The 23,887-nt window shown below is 41.4% G+C and overlaps 1 protein-coding gene across 10 annotated transcripts in view; it reads right to left on the bottom strand.

The window, feature by feature from the left end:
• Positions 1 to 23,887, bottom strand: part of PARD3 (par-3 family cell polarity regulator) — a 658,805-nt gene that overhangs the window by 339,136 nt on the left and 295,782 nt on the right. For 7 of the 10 annotated variants that reach the window (XM_050939008.1, XM_050939012.1, XM_050939010.1 and 4 more), the window contains exon 5: positions 10,188 to 10,319. The exons of the other annotated variants lie outside the window; for them this stretch is intronic. In XM_050939008.1, coding sequence (XP_050794965.1) covers positions 10,188 to 10,319 — 132 coding nt within the window. The remainder of the gene's footprint in view (positions 1 to 10,187; positions 10,320 to 23,887) is intronic. 10 annotated transcript variants of the gene reach the window in all.

Here is a 23,887-nt window from a genome sequence, read left to right as displayed (position 1 = left end):
TGCAGCATCATACTGGGAGCTCACGTTCAACTGGTTAACTCTACCATGGCCTTAAGTCCTTTTCTGAGTCACTGCTTATCAGGATACAGTCCTTCATATTCTGTTTTACCTACAATCTTTGGTAATAAACAATCCCTATCAGTTATAGTAGATGAAGAGTCAGAACTATCTATGCAAATAACCATCACTGTACAAACTACATGTTCACATACAGGAATATTAAACCAAAAATAACCCACATTAAAAGATCAATTAACTATTCAAAGTACCTAAACTACTCTAAAGAGATTTAGCAAGTCTGTCTTGACTAGCAATGTTTATAAAAAGTACTAGTCAAGTATTTCTTGCTTCATTTTTCCTGAATAAACTTTGCTTCAATACAAATTTTGATTTTGTTTTGATATGAAAAGCTTCAGCCTTCATAAAGTTCGTCTTAGTAGATTTTCTCCTTTGTCATTCCTGGGTTGAATGCAAAAGTCACTCGCAGTTATGATTCTGCTACAGACAACCTGAACACAAAGGCCCATCTATTTTAAATGTAAATATCTCAAAATTTGCCACAAATGATTCTTATATTTAAAAAATCCCTTAAGACCTTCCTAAAAAAAACATTTATTTACTCTCAAAATGTGACTGAAATCTGACCTGTTCATTTGTTTGTAGTTTATCTGAATGCTTCGTCTTTCACTTATTTCAAGTTAAGGTTGTATGGATTCTACTATAAAGCACTAAAAGGTCCTACTACACAATGGATGTTACAAAACATTTTTCACATATCTATAGATTCATAGATTCATAGACTCTAGGACTGGAAGAGACCTCGAGAGGTCATCGAATCCAGTCCCCTGCCCTCATGGCAGGACCAAATACTGTCTAGACCATCCTTGATAGACATTTATCTAATCTACTCTTAAATCTCTCCAGAGATGGAGATTCCACAACCTCCCTAGGCAATTTATTCCAGTGTTTAACTATCCTTTTTCCTAATGTCCAACCTAAATCTCCCTTGCTGCAGTTTAAGCCCACTGCTTCTTGTTCTATCACTAGAGGCTAAGGTGAACAAGTTTTCTCCCTCCTCCTGATGACACCCTTTTAGATATCTGAAAACTGCTATCATGTTCCCTCTCAGTCTTCTCTTTTCCAAACTAAATAAACCCAATTCTTTCAGCCTTCCTTCATAGGTCATGTTCTCAAGATAGATAATATGGCCCTTTTTCAGATTCATTGTGACGTTACAACAAAATGTTAGGATTACTTTTCCCGGGAGGAGCATTAAGAGACTAATTCTTTTCTCAAGTTACAAGGCGCAATCTAATAGACTTTAACGGCATTGCACTGGTGTAATAAATGTTGGCATAATTTAGCACACAGTACATAATACCTTTCGCCAGGTAAACAAAACTAAAAAGGTTTAAGATGTTGATTTAGGATCGAAGACTTTAAAACACTGTAAGTAGAGCACTTAGGGCCTTGTTTATAGCCCACTGAAGATAATGTGAGTCTTTTCAGTGAGCCATGGATTGGACCCTTAACTCCTGTATTTTATCTCTCTTGGTGGTTTTATATTCGATGTGCCCAACAACACAGAAACACTCACAAATTATGAAGAGCAGTTCATGTACATCTGACATCCTCTTGAAGTATGTGGGTTCAAGGGGCAGGAGGATACTGGGTCAGAAGACATTTCCAGGGATCAAATATGTCTGGTTTCTGCTGTAGTTTGGTACCTGCAATTTCAAATGTGGGCGGTGGGGTTGGGGTGCAATGACAGAGCGTATTAAATCAGAAATTGCGGGCACAGGATCCTGCATAGCAGAAAGGTCACAAGACATGCAGGGCCCATTGCGACACCACCTTTAAAACAGACAGGAGAAAAAACGGACTTGATAAAACAGGGAAGAGGTCAGAATAGCAAAGGTCTGTGTGTAGTCACTCAAACATACTTGAGGCTTAACTCTTGGATCTGGCTGAGCTCTATCACTAACTTGAACCAAGCTACAATGGCCCCTATCAAACCATTCTAGCAGCCAGAAATCTCCACAGTGCAGAATAATTCTGTTTATACCCTCTTTCCTCTGACTACATCCCAGCATTCCGCAGTTGGCCACTGAAGCCATATTTACAGCTCCTTTGCACTACCAGACCACTACAAAGTGGCCTATCAGGGCTAAGGAAGTGCATATCCCAGGACAATGTTTTCACAAAAGCCTAGCTCCTTCATTTCTCAATTGTGTTCATTCTTACAGCAGACATTACTCACTGACAATGATGCACGTGACAGATTGACAATATCCTGAACAACCTTAATTAAAATAATTAATTAAGGAATTAAGATCAACTTTACTGAATTAAGTTAAACCTTACTGAACTAGGTTTAATACCTTTGAGGTCCAGTGTTTTAAAAATGAAATTATGTATGTGAAATTGTGGAATAGTATGCATCTTCTCTAGTAGGGATGGTGATGCTGATATACTTCCTTCATTATCAGCCTGTAGCAATGTAGGACTCACCCATGCAGCACATCCTGCTGGTTGTCTCTGGAAATTAGCTCATCCAGCTGGGGCGCCCTCTGCAGGCTAGTGTCCCGCTGTTGCTTGGCCCCCGTGTCCCTCCCGGAAACGGCTACTGCCAGTCATCATCTAGCCCCCGCGCCCTGGGGCAGACTGCAGTGTAAGCCACTCATCACAGGCAAGGAGGGGTTAGGACCTGTTGCCTCGGCCTACCCGGGGGTTGGCCTCTGCAATCCCAGTACCCAATTGGCCTTAGACTAGGCTGAAGCCTGGGGTTTTCAAGGCCGGAGCTCCCCAGCAACCTTGGCCTTCCCCTAGCCCTGCTCCACCTAGGTATCTTCTCAACTCCCAAGCAGCCAGGCCCTTCTCTCTCTACAAACAGAGAGAGAGTCTCTCCTCCTGGCTTCCCTGGCCTTTATAGGGCCAGCTGGGTCTGTTTGGGGCGTGGCCGCAGCTGAGGCTGTTTTTCCAATCAGCCCAGCTTTTCCCTCTTCCCCAGCCCTCTCCAGGGCTCTCAAGCCCTTCCATGCAGGAGCGGGTGACCACCCAGCCACTGGAAGCCACCCCTGGAGAGGTGCACACACACTAAGCTCAAATTGGATTCTCCAGGGACTAACGGACAAAGAAAGGATTGTCAGATAAATAGCCTGGTTTTAAACTGGCTCATGGCCCTCTTCCTCACAGCAACCGGACAAGATCCCGGTCCACAGAGCCAGGGGTGGCACTAGACATTCTGCTGCCACAAGCGTGGAGGGTCCGCTGAAGCCGCGGGACCAGCGGAACCTCCGCAGGGACGCCTGCGGGAGGTCTACCGAAGCCGTGGGACCAGTGCACCCTCCGCAGGCAAGCCGCCAAAGGCACACTGCCTGCCGCCTTAGCAACGACTGGCAGAGCGCCCCCCCGCGGTTTGCTGCCCCAGGCACATGCTTGGAGCGCTGGTGCCTGGAGCCACCCCTGCACAGAGCACCCCAATCCTGAGCGAAGGCTTGGAAGGACTTGGCCTAACTGAGGCCCCATAAGACTATTCTGATATAAAGCTGTGATGAACTTGTGACCATAAAGTAAATCCCTTCAGGTGGGGAGGAGGCTGAAGGACTGCCTCTGCCAGAGCCTGTGTTAGAGTTGGGGTGACCTCTGGTAAACTTATTAGCATGTGTGTAGGTTCTTTTATTGTTTTCAATATGTTTTCTCGGTAGAGCTTTTACTTTAAGAATAAAATAGGCTTACACTAAAAGAGTTATGTGGTATCAACAATCTTGGGCAGTCACAATATTAACCATCTTTGAAGAGAAAGCAAACAGGTGTGCTTGGGCAGCCTCTCTCTGCTGTGAACAACATAGTGAAAAAAGGGAAATGTGCAGCCTGGACATATTCAGGTGAGAACGGAGCGAGCCACAGGTCTCCACCCACAAAGGCAACAGCCAAGGAGCTGGAAAACTGAGAGTGATGCCATTGCTAGACCACTGACAAGAAGTACAGGAGCAGCTGCCCTGAACTGTGACAGCAAGCTTTAAGTTTTAAATCTGAACACTACTAGTTCAGAGCCCAAAAGAGGCAAAAAACCCACTCACTAAATTTCTGTAAGCATAAAAATCACCAACTTTTAACACTATGAAAACACAGAAATAGCCAAGAACAAGCCTGGGACATGCAAGCCAATGATAAGAACTTGAAAGTGAGAACTTGCAAAGATGAAAGAAACTCAGCCTTAGTTACAGGGCTATGGCAAATGTACAATTCAAGATTTGGTGTCTGCTTATATCCCCTGGTAGATGAATACCCTCTCCTTCTCAGGTAGATGGTATCATACAATCTTCCTACCATTGCTTCAGGCTCAGACTCTTTGCAGCATTGCAACCCACGGTCTCATTCTATCTTGTAACGTCTGAACATTTTAATATGGTAGATTTATTCATATTAAAAAGCATTCAGTTGCTCAAAACAAAGCTGAAGGCAGGTACTCTGCAGGGCCGCCCAGAGGATTCGGAGGCCTGGGGTCTTTGGTGGTGGGGGCCCCTGCTTCGGTGGTACTTCAGCGGTGGGGGTTCCTTCCGCCCGGGACCTGCCGTCAAAGTGCCGCCAAAGCTCCAGTGGCCCGGGTCCCGCAAGAGTTTTCCTGGGCCCCTGGAGCGAGTGAAGGACCCCGCTTCAGGGCCCCCGAAAAACTCTGGTGGGGGCCCCTGCGGGGCCTGGGGCAAATTGCCCCACTTGCCCTTCGCCCTCTGAGCGGCTCTGGTACTCTGGGCTTGGAGATCAAGCACTAACAATATTTGCATGTCAGATATCATTGCTAGCGTGAGAACCAGAAAGACCACACAGAGATTACATTTGTATTTCACCGCTGACAGGAGTCACAAGCAAGAAGCTAACTGTAAGAGGAAGGAGGCAGCTAGCGATATGTTTAAAATGAAAAGAGCTCTGCCCAGCTTGATCTACTATACTGTAAGTTTCTACCACAGGAGGAGAGCGGAAGCAATTACCTAACTTCTTCTTCCCCATCCCCCATTTTCGAAGAGAGAAAAAGCCATTTTCATTTTCCATATTTAAAGAATACTGAAGAGCTTCAGAGATTTTGCTATTCAGAACTGCTCATCAGCGATGATCATGAATGTGCATTTCATCTTCTAAATGTGGTGCTTTCTTAGTTCTATTTTTTTTTAAAGTGTTGGATGTGGAAAACTGAATTTATGTTGAGCTGTTCTGAATAAGCTGCTGTGTATTTTGAACAGTGCTTGATAAAGTATCTTGCTTTTATTCATTAATGAACACAAATCAGTTTATATAATTCCCATGCAGTTTTAATTTAATTGAATGCTGCCCTTTAGATTTGCAAATGGCTTTTCTGATCAGCTGCCTTAGAAATTAAACAATCAAAAATATAACTTCCTCTCCCTCCCCTTCTTCTGCTCCACAATCACATAGAACAGCACAGGATTTTTAATCCTTTTAAAATGCAAGGCCTCTCCAGTAAAGCAAATAATATACTATTTAAGTGTGATATTTCTTATGTAAACTTGATCTTTGCCAATTTCAATATTTGCTTATAGAAACTGAAATAACCTATAGAATTTTTATAATATTTAAACTTTCCACCAAATGTTAACTTTAACTCTCGCCTTCTCCACCCCAACCTCCCCACTGAGATGACTTCTGCAGTTAGATGGCATTCCCCAACATTTGACTCCAATCCTTCAAACCACTTCAGGTGGGCTGAGCTTTTTAATTAGTTATTTTATGATTTCTCAATTGAACAGTGGTAATATTATGCATGTGAACAAATTTTGGGAAAACTGCCAACTATCTTCAACTGATTCTTTGGAACAGGTCTGCTAGGGGGAATTCTTATGAAGAAAAGTTTAGAAGCACGACTTTCATTTAATTTTATTCCATAAGAAAAGTATACATTTCTAATTATTATTTAAACGGATAAATAGTATAGGGTAACAAAATTTATGTTAACATTACTTTGAAATCGATCAGAGTGAACTTGTCTGCCCAGTGAAACAATAGAAGGCTATATCTTCTAAAATGGTTTGTTAGTTTACAGCATGAGAAATCTGAAAGCTGAAACTGTCTGAATTTAAACCTTCATATTTCTGCTGGATAAGGAATTCTTCAAGGTGCAAGTAGTGTCTTATTTTATGGTTTGGAATAACAAACTTTTCTCTAAGTTATACTGATCGATTCTTTCAGCAAATAGTTTGAATCTTTTGTAAATAAATTGGGAATGATCCCTAAATTGAAGTATAGATTCCTACTTATTACACCAGGGCTGGCTCTAGGTTTTTTGTTGCGCCAAGCAAAAACATACAAACAACTCCCAGAACGCCGCCCCTGGAATTGTGCTGCCCCAAGCACAATTGGTTTGCTGGTGTCTAGAGCCGGTCCTGCATCACACAGAGCCATGATTCCTTAAGACCATTCAGAAGGCTGACACAAATCTTCCATCTTCTTGAATGTCCCACTTCAAAATTTAGTAGAGACCTGGTAATGTACCACAGATGCAGCTAATTGCTATTTCTACTATATATTTTCAAGTGACCCTCTGTTCTGAGGCTCTAAAGTCCACAGTAGTCTACAGAAGCAGAGCTATTTCTTTAACAAGTGGCAGTACAGAGAACTGGTACATTATTCCTTATTATATCATCCTATGACAATCTCACTGCAAGATCACAGTCTGCTCTATAGGGGACTGTATGGGAAATGAGATATGTTTTCCCTCCTGTCAAAATAACCCTCTCTCTAGCACCTAGTGGCTCAGTGGGGATGATAAATGAAGGGGAGCAGTATCTCTCTTTTATGGACACCCAGCCAGTTAGCTATAAAGTCCCTCTTGGTGGCTGCTTGCTTTACCTGTAAAGGGTTAAAAAGTCCCCCCAGGTAAAGAAAAGGGAGTGGGCACCTGAACAAAAGAGCCAATGGGATGGCTAGAACTTCTTAAGGGGTGGGGGGAAGCTTTCCCTTTGTCTCTCCCTTGTTCTCTCTGGGCTGAAGAGAAGAGAGACATCTGGAATGCTGCGCAAAGTTTGGACCAGGTATGAAAAGTCATCGTCCATACCTAGAAGGATTCATTGTGACAGGGCATGTTTAAAAACAGATGTGATTGGGTTTATTTCTTTTGTTTTCTGTAAGGCTTGTGGACTCCTCTGTGCAAACCCCAGATGCTTTTGTGTGCTTGTAACCAGGGCTGCCCAGAGGATTCATGGGGCCTGGGGCAAAGTAATTTCAGGGGCCCCTTCCATTAAAAAAAGTTCCAATACTATAGAATACTATATTCTTGCGGGGGCCCCTGCGGGGCCTGGGGCAAATTGCCCCACTTGCCGCCTCTCCCCCCCACCCCCCCGGGCAGCCCTGCTTGTAACCTTTAAGCTGAACCCCCAAGAAAGCTATTTTGGAGGGCTTGAGTTTTGGAATTGCTCTTTTAAAAAAGTTCCAGATGTATTTTATTTCTTTTTGCTTTTAATAAAATTTACCTTTTTTAAGATCACGACTGGATTTTTGGTGTCCTAAGAGGTTTGTGCAGATGTTGTTAAATTAGCTGGTGGCAACAGCTAATTTCCTTTGTTTTTCTTTCTTAGCCCTTCCCCAGAGGGAGGAAGGGGATGAAAGGGCTTGAGAGTACCCCACAGGAAGGAATTCCCAAGTGCACCTTCCTGGGATCTGGAAAGGGGTTTGCATTTGAGTGGTGGCAGCATTTACCAAGCCAAAAGTTAGAGAAAAGCTGGAACCTTGGGAGTTTAATACAAGCCTGGAGTGGCCAGTATTAATGTTGAAAATTCTTGCAGGCCCCTAGTCTCTGCACTCGAAGTGCCAGAGTGGGGAATCAGCCTTGACAGGGGGTCTTTAACATTAGTAATTCTAGTGAGTTGCTTAACGAATTAATTGTGCTCCTCAAAGCAAAATCTCACAACATTTAGCTATTTACCAGAACCCTCTGGGAAATTTCCTTTCTTCCATATGCTCAAGAGGAAAAGGCGAGGCAGAGGATTCTCAAGTATACAGAATAAGCATTGCTTGAAGTAACACTGTTCCAAAGGAAATTCTTCCAATGAGCAACGTCTCTGGGACCAGCACAAGGGCAAACCTGGTAATCCCTTCAGTTCTACGAAGCCAAACAGCTGTATTAGAGCACAGCTATATTCTGTCGGCTTCCTAGCATTGTCATTGCACTTGGTTTGTCAACCAGATCCACAGTATGCTCCCTTGCATGGCCATTTCTGGTAGCTGTACTAGCATAAGAGAGGATTCCAGCTCCACCACAGCACCTCTGTGGAGTATAGGGATTAAAGACACCAAATGACTGGGCTGTGCAGGCTGGTAGGCCACACCAGAGGCTAGACACTTAAATTCTTCCTATTTGCCTGTTTTTCCTTGTTGCTTATGTCCATTTTCAGAGCTTCTAATGCCTTGAGTGCCTCCCAAAAGAAAGGTAAGTGAAAAGCAGAGGCCCGGCAAGGAAGAGCCAATTCAGAGTGCTGAGGGAAACTATTTACTCTAAGTGCAGACACTTTATGTTCTGAACTAAAGAATTCAGAGCATTTTTAAATCCCAAAAGGCTCTTCTGTGATTCCATACGATGTTCAAAGCCGCACAAAGTGGGACAGGACAGAAGAGTCCCTTGGACAACCCCATTATCCACTTGAAACTTCTTGAATAGTACTACACAAACAGAGGACTTGTTGCATAGTTATTATTCACTGTGTAACACAAGCTTTTATTCAGTAAGTTCCAGTTTGCTTACCACCAAGCATTCCAAATTTAATTTATTAAATGTAAAAGCATTAAGTTTATCCAAAGAAACATAAAGGGCTCAGAGGGACATTCAAAAGGATGTTAAGTTTGAGAAAAGAAGTAAACAGGATTTCCACCTGCATCCACTTTTTCATGCGTAAGGCTCTTCCCCTCCTTCCCCAGTGCTGTGCTTCATTCCATTCTCATTATGAGTTTCCTTCCGCTGTTCATGCCCTGTTAAGCAGTTTTCAGTCTAATTACTTATCCTGCTGATATGAAATCACCAAAGGATCCCGCTCTTCCAGTTACATGCGACTTAACATCCAAAATTTAATGAATGGATCATCTCATTTTAGAAGTTTTTTTTGCAGGTACAGAAATTAAATCAGTTGACTACGGTTGTTTAAACAGGCTTTCATAGTATTATTTACCATGAAGTTGGGTAAAGTGGGTCTAGTTACTGGACTGTGAGCAAAACTTCACAAAATACAACATTTATTGGAAAATAAATGTTTAAATATTTAAATATGCAAATCACTGATTTTCTAGGAAGGTTGCTTTTAAGATTTCTAATCCAACTCCTTTTGCTGAGACAACAGCTTATTTAAGTATTTCAAACAGATTCTAATGACTCAGAGAGGCATGCCTCAAAAATCAAACACAAACAACACTGCAACAGGAGATCGCTTACAATCTATGGCACCAATTCTACAATCTACAACCCATAATTCAATCACCAAATGGTTCCAAATAACAAGTTAGCAATATGGATATTTACTGAACATAAAACTGATCAAGCAAAGGTGATATCTAGAAATCTTAATCTTCATTTTAAGTCTTTCAATATTCATAACTGTGAAATTCTCAAAGGAGGAAAAACATTAGGCATAATTATTTATTGTGTAAAAAGAAAAATTTAAAACTGTCAGTAGTACTCAAAGTAGTCAGTAAAGGCAAACAACAGTTATGACTTTAAAGTTAGAATCGAAGGACATGTCACTGGTTCAGAAGAATAAATAGCATTTCAAAAATTATATGAAAAAATAGATCCTTATTTAGTTACAAAACTTTGTGGGTAACATTACTGGCTTTTCATCAATAAAATTCACTTCAAAATAACAATCTCTAAATAAAACAAGCCTCTTGATACCACCGGTGAAGAAAAGTAGCAAAGAATAGCAGTGCTCATCAGAAAACTCGCCACGTACTGTATAAATGGGTGTATGGCTCAAAAAATGGGTGATATTTCCTGCTTGCTATTTTCATTCCTAATGAAGTTTCTGGAAGCAGAGGAATCCCAATACATATTTACTCTCTACATATCTGATGCTAATACCCATGCTTCCAGAACCATTATCATTTAGGAATTTATTTCTTTGTAATATTTGTGGACTAGCATAAAGGTTAAATTGTTAAAGTAATATATATATATTAATATATATTACCTGTTCTTGCCTCTCCAGCCACTTGTCCACCATGGGATGACTGGCACTTAACGATGAGCGAGCATTGTCTCTCTGAAACTGGTTAGACCAGTTACTAGTATCCCGTGGTAAGCTTCTGTAGTTTTCATCTTTCTATTTCAAAAGAAACAAAGAAAGTGTCTTATAAAAAAACACAACCAGTCCTTGCACACTGACAATGCAGCTGGTTTTTAAGATAATACGAAAGAAACACTGAAAAAGGATAAAGTGAATTTGGACAATTACACAGGAAAGATGCATATACGATTCTATTGCCTTGAGTCTAATGCGACCTGATATAACACAGTGCTCAGGGGGGGCGGGGCTGCACACTCCCGTGGATCAAAGCAAGTTCAATATAACGAACCTATAACGCAGTAAGATTTTTTGGCTCCCAAGGACAGCGTTATATTGAGGTAGAGGTGTATTTAACTGCAAAGACTCCCTTTTTATTTAAGCCAGTAAATTCCAAACTAAACATTATAAGGTTCCCCATTGCCTGCACCAGCTTGTGTTTTCACAATCTCTTCCAACTTAAACTTCTACTGGATGGGTACATATTTCAGCAATGTTTTCAGGGTCTCAGACCAACTTTTCCCTCTCAAAGCAAATAAACTACAAGAGGAGACAACCCATTACTACCTGGGCCAAGCACAAGCAATAGGGTGCTACTCTAGGCAAGCTAAGCATTATAACATACCTCCTGTGCCAACACACACACTTACAGGGAAAGAAAATCGAAAAGGACATATTGTAGGGCATAATATTAAATGCTACAAAATGAAACCTTCAATACATAAATGGGATATATAATGACATTTCCAGGCAAGATTTCTGGTATAAAACAACTTTTTTCTTAAATATATTGCATTGCAGTGTTAATGCCTCATGACCGACAAGTTGTTTACTAAAAATGGACTCAAACAGAAAATTAACTTCAGCATCAACAAATTAAACCAGACTCAAATATCCTTGTAACAAAATTGCTGTCTGAATGACCATTCAAATAAAATTTTCTACTATACTAATTTGCCCAGGCATAGATCAGTCATCAGTGGCCAAAAATGACTGTTTTTTTTCAAAGTGGCGTATTGAGGACTATGCTGGCAAAAACAGATGGTGAAGATTGATTCTCTCTTTTTTAAAACAGAAAGTCTGTTAGTTTACTTGTAGAACTCTGCTGAAGACAAGTTTCTTTAGCAGGGCTATAGAAGGCAGCAGGCAGTGTGTAATGAATGGAATTCTTTCTGTGGATTTTCTCATTTTATTTCCTTCTTTCAGTGAAATGGTCAGTGCAATTACTGGGAGCCAAGAAAACCAATTTTAATCATTTTAGGTGGTAGAAAAGTACAACAAAATCACAATCTGGATGAGGAAATAAAAGAAATATGATTTGACATGAAGAAAAACCACAATTGGTCCGTGAGTCATTGATCAGTCCTTGTCATATAACAGACCTTCAGCTAGTTTGAATGAACAGACATCCCTGCCTCTTATGTAAGAGATGCTTTTTGTGTTTTTATTCTTCATATATAATTCTATTATTACTGATCTATATTTACACCCTTTTCAACACAGCCTTTTAAACAAGAGTTTTATCCATTCTACACAAAACTCCTTCCCCATTTAGTCTCCATTAATCATGTACAAAAAGTAAAATCTCTTTGTGAGAGCAAAAGAAAAAAAAACCCAACACCACTATCAAGGCCTGTATTCCAACTTCAGCTGATCACCGAAGCCTAGACTCTGAATTTAACTAGATGTTATTCAAAACAATCGCTTTTGCTTACAATTAAATTTTCACAGTAATGTCTCAATCCACTAAGTCAGGAATGTTATGAGACAGCACCAGATGTAAACTAACATCAGTGGGTTTGCATGGAGTATGCGCCAAGACATGAGAGACACAGACATATGTACATATGTATGCATATAGGGTATGTGTGTGCGTGCGTTCATTTTTTTCTGCTAAAAGTAAGCATCAAATACTAATACTCCGGACCATTTCAAAGTAAGCTGCTTCTCCCACAAGAAGCTAAGCTCCTCTATGCAAGTCTATTTTCCCCAACACAGGGCCACAGCTGATACAGCATTTAGCTGTACTGGTGGAAGCAAAAATAGGAATGCTAAAGACCACCAGATTCTTGTAGCTGATGGTACTATTACAATGTTGTTAACCTACTTAGAGCAAGTAAAAAATGGCACAGTAGTGTACCTCGTCCACATGGCTGCAATCACTAATAGAGCTGAGCATGTGATACCAACAATGGGGCATTTTAGGAAAACAACCTAGCATAGACAAACCATAGACATTTTTCTAAAATTTCCCACCATCCATTGCTACACTGGCTGTTCTTCATTGGCCGTACCAACAGTGAGAACTAGACAAGGCATTGGCATTTTAACCAAAGTCTGATGTAGTCCTGCTCTAAGCAAGGTTATCTAAGAGCACTTACGCTACTGGAGGCCAACTGGAGTCCTATCTACAGAAATATTTCCACCACTACTCGCACTATCAGAGCTAAACAAATAGCAGGAAATTTTAGAAAGGGGAGCAGAATTATGATAGATGCAGTTTGCACTTTGGAAGCACTGAAAAAATAAATTAAAATAACTTCTAAACTAAGATAAAATATGCAAACACATAATCAGGGAACCTTTTTAAAAATAATCATCCATTCATTTAGAAACAAAACAAAAAAGCATTAGCACGCCAACCTCCTTGGACATGCAAACATGGTGCATAACACTTTAACTGCAACATCATATAAAAACAAGATTTTTAACAAGGTAGCCACAAGGGTCACACAGAAAACTCTCATTTCTTCTGGAGCTGCAGCTAAGAGTTCTCACGAGACTACTACTGACATGGATCATCGGTTATAATTAAATGTTCTAATTTTTAAGAAGAATTTCCCCAAACAGCTTTAGGGGACTGCCGACATGTACAGTTCTATAATATTTGTAAAGGGAACTGATCAGTATAATGCTAGAGTTGTTAGGTCAACATTACAGCACCAATTAACAGTAGCATTTTACTGCATTTCAAATTAAAATGCCTACGCTAGCAACTTAAGGGGTTTACTTTACTATGGATTCCCCACTGAATTTTTTCTGAGGTGGAAAAAAAATGGTACAGTGATTTTGCTGTATTTTCAATTTCAGACAATTTACAACTGACAATGAGCTTGTCACTAGAGAGACCCTCTAGAAATTGTTGATAAGATGATGCAATAGCATGACCTCTGCACAGCAATGCTTTAATTACTAGCCGCCAGTGCATCAACGGCTTGTAGTTTAAACCTACAGTTGTAACGCTGTTAAACTTACTAAGTCACCTTACCCCAACAACAGATATCCTGAACCCTGCAATATGAAATTTCCATGCCTGTTATTTCAGTTGCTACTGGGCCACTCGCAACATATGAATTGCCAAGTGTTTCTTGCTTCCCATATGTCTGATGTAAAATTGATATGACAGGAGCATGCTTTCAATTTTTACTGTTACTGTGGAATAGAAATATAACAACAATGAAATGGTTCAAAATAATCTCAGATGAAAGTCTTGTTCCCAAATTGCATACTCTTACTGATGTTGCCATCATAACCATTTCTGCAACAAGCCATCCACTCTCATCAACTGGCCCTCCCCCAAAGGACTTTGTTTCAATCAATAACTTATTTTGCTTAAACTTCTGTTATATACTCTTGGTACTTCATTGTTTGTACATTTCTGGAACAGTGATTTTTATTTCTTTACCCTGGTTGCTCAGAAAATAGTTACAGCAACATCATATGGCTTGTTGCACATGCAGGAACTTTGAATTTAAAGAAGAGCAATGCTTCTCAATTGGAGCAAAGCAATACTGCAATAAAGCGTACACACATACTAAAAGCAGAACTTTGAAAAATGTACTGCATATTGCTCATGTGTAGCATTACAGGCATCCATTTGTAAAACTGATAGTTTATAAAAGAAAATTATGTCTGCCATTTTAGATCAGGGTTATAAGGGTGGAGCAGGTTGAGAGAAAGAAATACTGAATTCAAACTCGGAAAATGTATACTTTTGCCAACTAGATTCCTGGCAAAAAACGCCATAATGTGAATTCCAAGTAAACAGCAGCAAAATGTGATCTGTGGCATAGGCGAAGATGAGGTAACAGGAAGCTTTTGGCATGCCATTCAACTGATGATACAGTATAATCTGAACATAATGAATGAAAAACCACACACATACATCTAGTTGAAAAATTATATTCTGCAATTTTATACTCCCTTTGCCATAAGTGAATCTTAAAGTGTATCATATACATTTAAGAACTAAGCCTCACAATGCCTGTGACAATGGGAAAGCTAGGCACAGAGGTATTAATTTATTTGCCCAAGATCATAGAGTGTAACATAGCTGCAGATTGGAGCCAGATCTCGATTCTCAGTCTTCTGCTCTAATCGTATCATCTTCCCCCGAGCACGAGCAATATGCATTTTAAAATATTAACTACTGTATATTTAATTTTATCAGAGATAAAAATCGAGTCTGACACCCACATTTGCAGTGAGCACCACCTACCTCCCAAACAGACTCATTGATTTCAATTGGATTCCTTGCAGAGTATGGCACTACTCAACATAGGGATGGAAATACCATTAAAAAAGTTAACCACTTAACTACATATTTTTTAATTGTTTAAACGGTTAACTGGTTAAAGGGCTGGTCAGCCGGCAGGGCAGGAATGCTCCGGCCAGGCGTCGCTGCTCCAGCTGGGCATTGCAGGGCCACTGGGATCAGCCGACCAGCCTGGGGATTAACAGTTAAGGCAGGTTAACCAGTTAAACTAATGCTTACAGGTTAATTGGGTAAAATTTTACGTCCCTAACTGAACATAAGAACAGGAAAATCAGCCCCATACTGTGGAATTTATCCACAGACAATATACATTAAATGTATCAACTTCTAGTCCCATGTGAACATTTCTTAACATTGTATTCACTCTTATATAATAACTTAAATAACAACAATTATATATATAGACAGATATATAAATATAAAATGAATGGGTTAATAGAATATCAATCTATAATCAATATATGTTTGTGACAGGCCACTAACAAATGTCATTTTACCATTGATCTGGAATCTTGTAATTTGTTACACCCATTCATTATGAACTATTGGAATACAGAAACATCCCAGATTTGATCTTTCCATCAGAAGTCATCAATTTTCAGATATGAATAATTCAAGTGTCCTCAAAGCACATTCGATGTAAGAATGGTTTAAAAAACATGTATTTATTTATTTTATGAAGTGAAGTGGTCATGTCGGGCATGAGGGCTCCTATTTGATCAAGTGCAGGTCATCTGAGACCACCAGTCTTATTTACCGGCTTTTAAACAGAAAGGTTTCCACAAATATGTTTAATGGATAGATGATTATAAAAATACTAATTCCACATTACACTAGGCCATCCGAGAGAAAGCATATGAGCACCTGGGCAGTTTACTCCTGGCGGAATTCTGCACATGCACAGAGTTTATGCCCTCTTCCCTGATTTTTTTCCTCCTCCTCCACAGAATATAGATTCTGCTGGAGAGAGGTTGCAGTTACATCTTTCACCCACCAGAAGCTGCTGTGGTGCCAGAAGACATAGCAGCCAGTGAGGCAGAAGAGGCTATGTTCCTCACAGTGTGGCCAGGTGAGGAGGCATGGCACAGACAGCGCAGGCACACAGGGCTGGGGACGTGTTACAGCTGAGACTCAGAAGGGCTAGTGACATGTATTTTGAAATTAAATACCAAAATAATTGAAACTGGAATGATTACATTGTGTTACTCTGACACATAAAATATGCAGAATTTTAAAATATTGTGTGCAGAATTTTTCATTTATTGGCACAGAATTCCCCCAGGAGGATGTGTTGCACTGAGGCATATTTGGTCTTGTATGATTCTAAATCGTGTTAACAATACAATTTCTGTATACGGAATGCAACTTCATCTTTCCCCAAGACAAGGAGTAATATGTTCTTATGATATTAGTATAACCTGTTTATTAGTTTTCACAATGTTTGAGGTTTGGTACAACACAGTCATTCCATTTTTACTTATCAACCATCCTTTAGCAGGTATGAAAACAACTGTTGATCTCAAATGACCTTCACTTCTCCAGAACAAAGCCACTGTACAAAACAAGGCTACTCTACAGCAAAAAAAAATTGTTTAAACAAATGGATGCTCCCTAATAGGCATCTAGTGGTGTAGTGAGACCATTAAGCAATAGATGATCTTTTGGGTGATCGCTGACAGAGGAGTCAAATTTGGGATGTTTTCTTTCATCAGCAGTTTTCTGTGAGCTAGTGTGCCGAATTTCAAGATTTTAGTTCAGTGAAAATATGGAAACTAATTGTGTCAGTCAGCGAGCAAGTGACTTGTTACAAGCATCTGTGTATATTAAATGAGATGGACACCATTGCTTGGCAGTCTCCTTTCCCCTCTGAGTAGGTTCCGTTTATTGTATTATTGTACAATGCAATTTAACAGTCTGTCTAGTTTAAGATTATTTTAGAACATGACCTTGGAAGGTAAAACAGACCAGAGAGATGATGGCCATAAGACATGTTTAGCAAGGCAGCAGTTCTAGTTACACAATATCAAGACACTGTTGATCTTTGTTTTAGAAGGAAATAGTGCTAAAGAATTTTCGTAGCCTAGTGTCTTCTCCCAGAGCACGTGAAGCTGCTAACCTTGAACATGGGTAATTTCCAGTTATTGATAAAGGCTATCTTGGGACAGGACTTTTGCATTCCCCATGAAAGATGATTCATGAATGATTACTGAAGTGTTTAGAAAATGACTGCCTCATAAATCAAAAACCAAGTAAAATGACTGCCTCTACATTTCCATGAATGGGACTAATCTATTATGCATAAAAAAAAGATCACTGGATATTAATGCAATGAGAAGATGACCACATTTAAAAGTCATTCCTATATTTAACTTCAATCTTCTTATGCTCATGAATTTCCAAAGTTGTGCAATTCCGATTTTGTATATTCCATGATACCTCTGAGTGACAAGTAAGGCCTCTCTCTCGTACACACACACATACACACACACACACAGAACAATTATTAAGGACAGATACAATGAATGAATGCTTTTGCTGTGTAGCTGGTGTTATATGTAGATATTCAGTGTTGAAGGATATGGACTGAATTCAGAGTAAACTGAAATCTGTTAGGCTGTCAATCAAACTTGTACTGATCTCTCTTGTTTACACAGGAATACCAAAAATGTCATGATCTTTGCATGTGCACATGCAAAACCAAAAATTATCAAGCATGCTACAGATTGTATTTCTCAGACTCTCAGGGCTGTGAAGAAATTCTCTTTCCCAATTCTCTCTTTACTCATTAACAATGGATCTGCATCTGATGCACACATTTAAAAAGCAGTACCTATGTATTCCAGCACTAAGCAGTTTCGTATTCTTTTAGTCAAAAAAAATCCTGAAAAGTGTTTTCATTTCCTACATCCATGCAGTCCCTTTCTCTGAAATGATCTGAAGCCTTTAACTTAGTAGGATAATATCAAAATAAGCAAATTTAAGATATTTTGGGGTTCAGTCCCGCACTCCTCTCTCAGAAGACAGTTCCAGTAGAACTTCAGTGGGAATACTTGTGAGACGCAGAGTTCCAGGATCAGATCGTAGGCTTTTTAGGCTTTTATATTTTCAACTCTTTCCCCCATTGCACAGCTCTCTCTGATACCATGGGATGGCCATTTCTCATCCTTCCTGCAAGCCCTCTGTAAATAGTTTCTAAAAGTATGTAGCTATGCATACAAAAAACAGGTTTTCACCAAACAGATAAAGGAAAAAATACTTGTGCACAACTCTGCAATTTTCACCAGGAATTTGGTTTTGTACCCATATTTATCCAAAGGTCTGTGGGTGTTGGACTCAGACTATATATTACAAAGTGCATTTTATTTTTATTTTAAATCTCTCTTTTCTTTCAAGCATAAAACTGTCTGTTTCCTTACCATTTCCCCCTTTTGCAAGTTAATTTATTTTTGTATGGTTGCTCATGAGTGCTGGGCTGCTGGCCTTTACTTATTTAGGTGTATTGATGAATCATCTTTTTGGGTAGGAAGAGAAACGACACATAAATAGAATTGGAACAACAAATAAATAATTATAGGCAATCAAATGAGGGAACTGCATGGGTGCCAACACGATTCAAGACTCATATGCTGTAGAGATCTAACTTGGAGATTGTGGGACAGAGCCATCAAAATTAGTACTATTGTTTGAAGAGCAGAGCAAGTGGCACACAATCTCATTTGAGGATGACCACATTTTCAAAGTGGAAAAACTGGGACACTATTGGGGGGGGAGAGTATGTAAAAAAACATGGTTGGTAGGCATTATTGTGTCTCCTCAGCCAAGCCACATACTTTCCATACTTTCTCTGCTAGCTCAACAGATATGTTGAGAAGTAGGCTGTTTAAAGACTTGTGCAGAAGCAGGGAGGCCAACATGTCAAACGTGTGCCAAGCCTGAGGAAACATGGTCTCTGTAGTTTTTGTGCACTCAGCCAACCTCTCATTAATTTCATCAGCTCAGCTGACTGACAGCTCTTTCAGGTAGATGTTCGGCTTTACAAAACACGGAACAGAACTCCGATTTTTGTGAGGGAACAGGTCTATAGCATGGCCCTCAAAACAGAGAGAAACTTAATTTTGAGGAGACACGTTCATCTTACCTTATCTACAAATGCGTAAGGAAAAAGAAAGACCATTTTTCGTATACCTTGAGCATCAACCTTTCCTAAACCATGAAGGAGAAGGCACAAACACATTCTTAGAAAATACACTCATTACAGGCTCATGATTATTATCTCCATTTTACTGATTGGGAACTGAAGTAGAGAGGGATTACATGATTTGCCCAACCTCACAAGGGAAGAATGGGAACTGAAGGCAGATTTCAGACAATAAGTCCAGTACCTTATCCATTTCATCTTCATCCTTTTCCCCCAGCATCTGACTATTAATGTTCTTCTATTTTCTTGGGGATGGAGGGATGAGTGGATGGATTCTCTTTAACAAATATGAAGGGATGAGATTAGATAAAGGGGAGGAAAAGGGGGGGAAATAACCTTAAAAGCAAACATTTTATTGAAGGGTGGGGGTTGACACGTCTGGTCTTGGTTGGCTTTTGGCTTCATCTCAGCAAAATATTGTCTGTCTGTGTGCACAGCATTCAGCAAACAGAATAGCAGAGGAGTAAATGTATAGCACCATCCATTATCAATATGAGCACTAGGCAGGGATTTTTCATTTCACGACTCTCATTCCCAACTTGCTGCAGTGATTTCATAAAGGATTTTGCAGGCCCTCACCACAGCAAGAAGGAAAAAAAAAATAAAAAACAGATGAGAAATATGTATTTAGTTTTGTTTTGAAAGGTAGGAATGCTGAGATCACCCACGGAGATTGAGATTTTAATTTTTATTGCACTAAAACAGCAGCAGCAGCTTTGACAGAAAACTCCTGAATCTTACACAGTACGTGAGAGAAAAACCACACAATTTTATATTATGATTTTAAGTTCTGTTTGGGTACATTTGATCTAAGCTATTTCACCACCTCCTGACAAGGTGACAGCAAAGTGCCCCATCACAAAGCAAAGAAAGAAAATATATATATCTTTAAATTTTTATTCAGCTACTGTATATGTATTTCATTTTCCAGCAAATCAACAATAATTTATTTCAGCAGCTTTATTAATTCAGCATTTGTAGATGTGTTCTTTCTCTGCATCTCAAATGGCAAAACCCCAAGGTCTTAAAAAAAAAAAAGCTCCACCTCAATAAAGCTTGGCAAAAGTATCACAAAGACAGTTCTCTTTGTTGAAATCATCCGGTTCTCAAGTACACCAAACTTCTTTCAAATTGGAGCAATTTTCCAAAATTTAAAATATTTCCAAAGAAATTTCATACAAACTATATTCTTGACAATTTGAACATTTCAATGGTCACTTTTGCTCAAAAAGTCATACTTTAAATTTTGAAGGAAGGGGGTTGCATGTGTAGTCTAATGGTTTAAACACACATCTGAGAGTGACAAGGACCTGAACTCTATTACCACTGACTGGCCTTTGTACTTATATAGCACATTACAAATATTATTCAGCTTCTAAACGTTACCTCCATTTTACGTGTGGGAATGTGAGGCTCAGAGGTCCCAGAATCAGGATTTGGATTCAGGTCACAAACTCTCAGTCTGAGGCCTGAACTTTCTAGCTATAGTGCCTCCTAGACAATCCACTCACACACTGCACTTCAGTTACCCTAGATGTAAAGTGGGGCTAATATCTGCCCTACCTATCTATGGCTATAAATATCTTCAGTCCAGAACATAGATTTTTACTATAAAGGAGTTAAAAACAATTTTACAGATGGAAAAATTGAGTGCTGTGGTCGAGCAGATTAGGCACAGGACTGAGTCAACCGACATGGGTCTGAACTTTGGGGTCCTATCACTGACTGCTATGTCACTTAAGGCTTTTCATACCAAGAAGCACTCTTCTCACATATGGAAATGTTCCATTTGAAAAAACAGAAAAGAAAACTTTTAAGCATTTGATATATACACACACAAAAGGAGAGTGTCAACAAGGGCTACATCTTTCACTGTTTCCCAGAAAGTTACCATCCCTGAGCTCATTTATTTGGTTTGCTCCTTTTGGCAGATTCTATTATGCTGGCCAGCCACATCAGGAAAAGACAGTTATCTACTCCGTAACTGGTGTTCGAGTGATTGCTCTTGTTCATTCAACTTAAGTGACTCCCAAGCAGTACCCCTCGGAGGTGGGTAGGAGGTCACAGATTTGCAGATTGCAACACAGCTCTGCCAAAACCAGCATTGTCCCTGGCCTACTGAGTGATGGCATAGTGGGCTGTGAACGTGTGCACCGAGGATCACATCGCGGCTTGACAGATGTCCTGGATCGTGAAGTGTGCCAGGTAAACCACCAAAGACATCTGCGCTCTGGACGAGTGGGCTCTGACGATTGGCAGTGGAGAGACCCCCACCAACTTGTAGCAGGTCCGAATGCAAGAGGTGATTCAACTGGAAATCCTCCGTGTGAACACTGGGAGGCTCTTCATCCTATCAACTGTAGAGATGAAAATCTGAGTCAACTTATGGAAAAGTTTTGCCCTATATATGTAGAAAGCCAGAGCCCTTCTTACGTACAAAACATGAAGGCACTTCTCTTCACTAGTCTCACGGGGCAGAGGACCAGAAGGAAGATGTCCTGGCTCATGTGGAAAGCAGACATGTCCTTGGGAAGGAAGGCTGGGTGGGGCCGGAGCTGAACCGTGTCTGGCGGTTCTGAGGTCAGGACTTGCAGCTCGGAGACTCGCCTCACCAACATCACCACCACCAGGAAAGCTACCTTCCACGACAGGTGAGACAGGAAGCACGAGGACAAAGGTTCAAAGGGCAGGCCCATGAGTCTGGACAGAACCAAGCTGAGATCCCACTGAGGGGCCAGGGACCAAACCTGAGGAAAGAGTCTCTCAAGGCTTCTAAGGAACCTGACCATCATATTTCTGGGAGAACACCATCTGCCCCTGCATTGGCAGATGAAAGGCCAAAATGGCCACCAGATACACCCTGTTAGAGGAGTGTGCCAGGCCCTGGTTCCTCAAATGAAGCACGCAGTCCAAGATCGACTGCACTGAAGAATGAAAAGGGATTGGTCGCCCAGCAGGAGAATCTCATCCACTTTACCAGGTAAGTCTGCCTAGTCGAGGGCTTTCTACTCTCGAGGAGGATCTTCTGGACCCCATCTGAACAGGTCTGTTCATCCGGTTCAGCCAAACAATATCCACGCTGTGAGGAGGAGGAACATGATGTTGCGGTGCAAGAGTCAGCCGTGATCCTGTGAGCTGGTGGGTTCGGCAGAGGCCAGGGAGGGGTCACTGACAAGCTTGATAGTGTCCCGAACCAGTACTGGCGAGGCCACACTGGGGCAATCATGATAACGTGCACCTTGTCCCACTTGATTTTCGCTAGTACCTTGCTGATGAATGGAATCAGAGGGAATGCATACATCAGGCTTCCTGCCCACCGCAGGAGGAAGGCGTAGGAGAGGGAGCCCTTGCTTAGACTCCATCTGGAGCAAAACCTGTGGCACCTCCTGTTCTGCCTGGTGGTGAACAAATCCACTTGAGGAGTTCCCCACCTCTGGAAGATCATGCCGGCTACCTCTGTGTGGAGCACACACTCGTGGTGAGAGAAGTCCCTGTTTAGGTGATCCATTGGCGTGTTCCTGGCACCTGGAAGGTGACATGCTTCTAGGTGGATTCCTTGGTCAATGCATAATTCCCAGAGATGGAGTGCCTCTTGGCAAAGGGCCGAGGATCCTGCTCTGCCTTGCCTGTTGATGTAGCATTTTAAGAGTTGTGCAGGAGTCTTTTAGGCCATGGAGCTTATTGCCCATTTGTTCCGCAAACAGGGCTTGTCCATTGAAGGAGATCTTGCATCGACTGCTGAGCCTTCGTGGACAAGTCAGAGCGAAGCACCCAGGAAGTGTGGCACATGGCAACAGCCGAGGCCATGGTTTGGGTGGCACAGTGTCTGCCACATCTGATGCTGCCTGGAGTGTCACCCTGGCTGCAGTCATGGCCTTCTCCATAATAGCCCGGAAATCCTTCCTAAAAGCCTCAGGAAGGGAGCCCTCGAACTTGGCCACGGCTTGCCACATATTAAAATCATAGCGTCCCAGGAGGGCCTGATTGTTGGCTACCCTCAACTGGAGGCTAGAGGATGAATAAACTTTATGCCCAAACAAGTCTAGTCTCTTAGAGTCTTTGTTCTTAGGGGTAGCCCCGGCTTGACCTTGTCACGCCCTGTGATTAACCATTTCTACCACTAGGGAGTTGATAGCAGGGTGGGTATACAGGTACTCGTGGCCTTTAGATGGCACAAAATACCTGCGCTCAGCCCTCTTGGAGATGGGTGGCAGGGAGGAGGGAGTTTGCCACAGGGCATTAGTAATCTTAGAAACCCCATTATGAAGGGGCAGAGCCACCCTGGCCAGAGCCATACAGAAGTGGACACTGAAGAGAGAGTCCGAAGTCTCCTCTAGCTTCTCCACCTGAAGACCCAGGTTGGCAGCGACCCTCTTCAGCAGTTCCTTGTGCACTTTAGTGTCATCAGGAGGAACTGGGAGAGGGGACCCCGTTATAGCCTCACCTGGCGATGATGAGGAAGATGCCAGTGCCGTAAGGTCCTCCACAACCACTGGTGGCCCAGAGGCTTGCTCCTCTGCTCCCTCTTGGACTTGGGGGTCCTCGCGCCCAAGGCTTAATACACTGGAGAAGGGTGTGAGAGAGAGGCAGCTGGTCTCTCTGAGGCTCTGGACACTGAGCAGACAGCCTGGGAGGGCTGGGTGAACCTCCATGGGAACTGGAACCTGAGGCCACGGGTCCAGTTTCGATGCCGACAACGTAGCCGGTACTGCCAATACCGGAGCTTGTCCCGCGGTCAGGGAACCTCACTCTGAACCAGGGTTGGATCCTGAGCGTTTGCTTCCAGGTGACCAGGCTGGAGCTGAACAGTGGCTCTGTCCAGACTGGTGCCAGTCACTCCACTTGGAGTCCAAT

The sequence above is a fragment of the Gopherus flavomarginatus genome, chromosome 2 (assembly GCF_025201925.1).
Source record: "Gopherus flavomarginatus isolate rGopFla2 chromosome 2, rGopFla2.mat.asm, whole genome shotgun sequence".
NCBI classification, from domain to species: Eukaryota; Metazoa; Chordata; order Testudines; family Testudinidae; genus Gopherus; species Gopherus flavomarginatus.
This window is presented reverse-complemented; position numbering and strand designations above follow the sequence as displayed.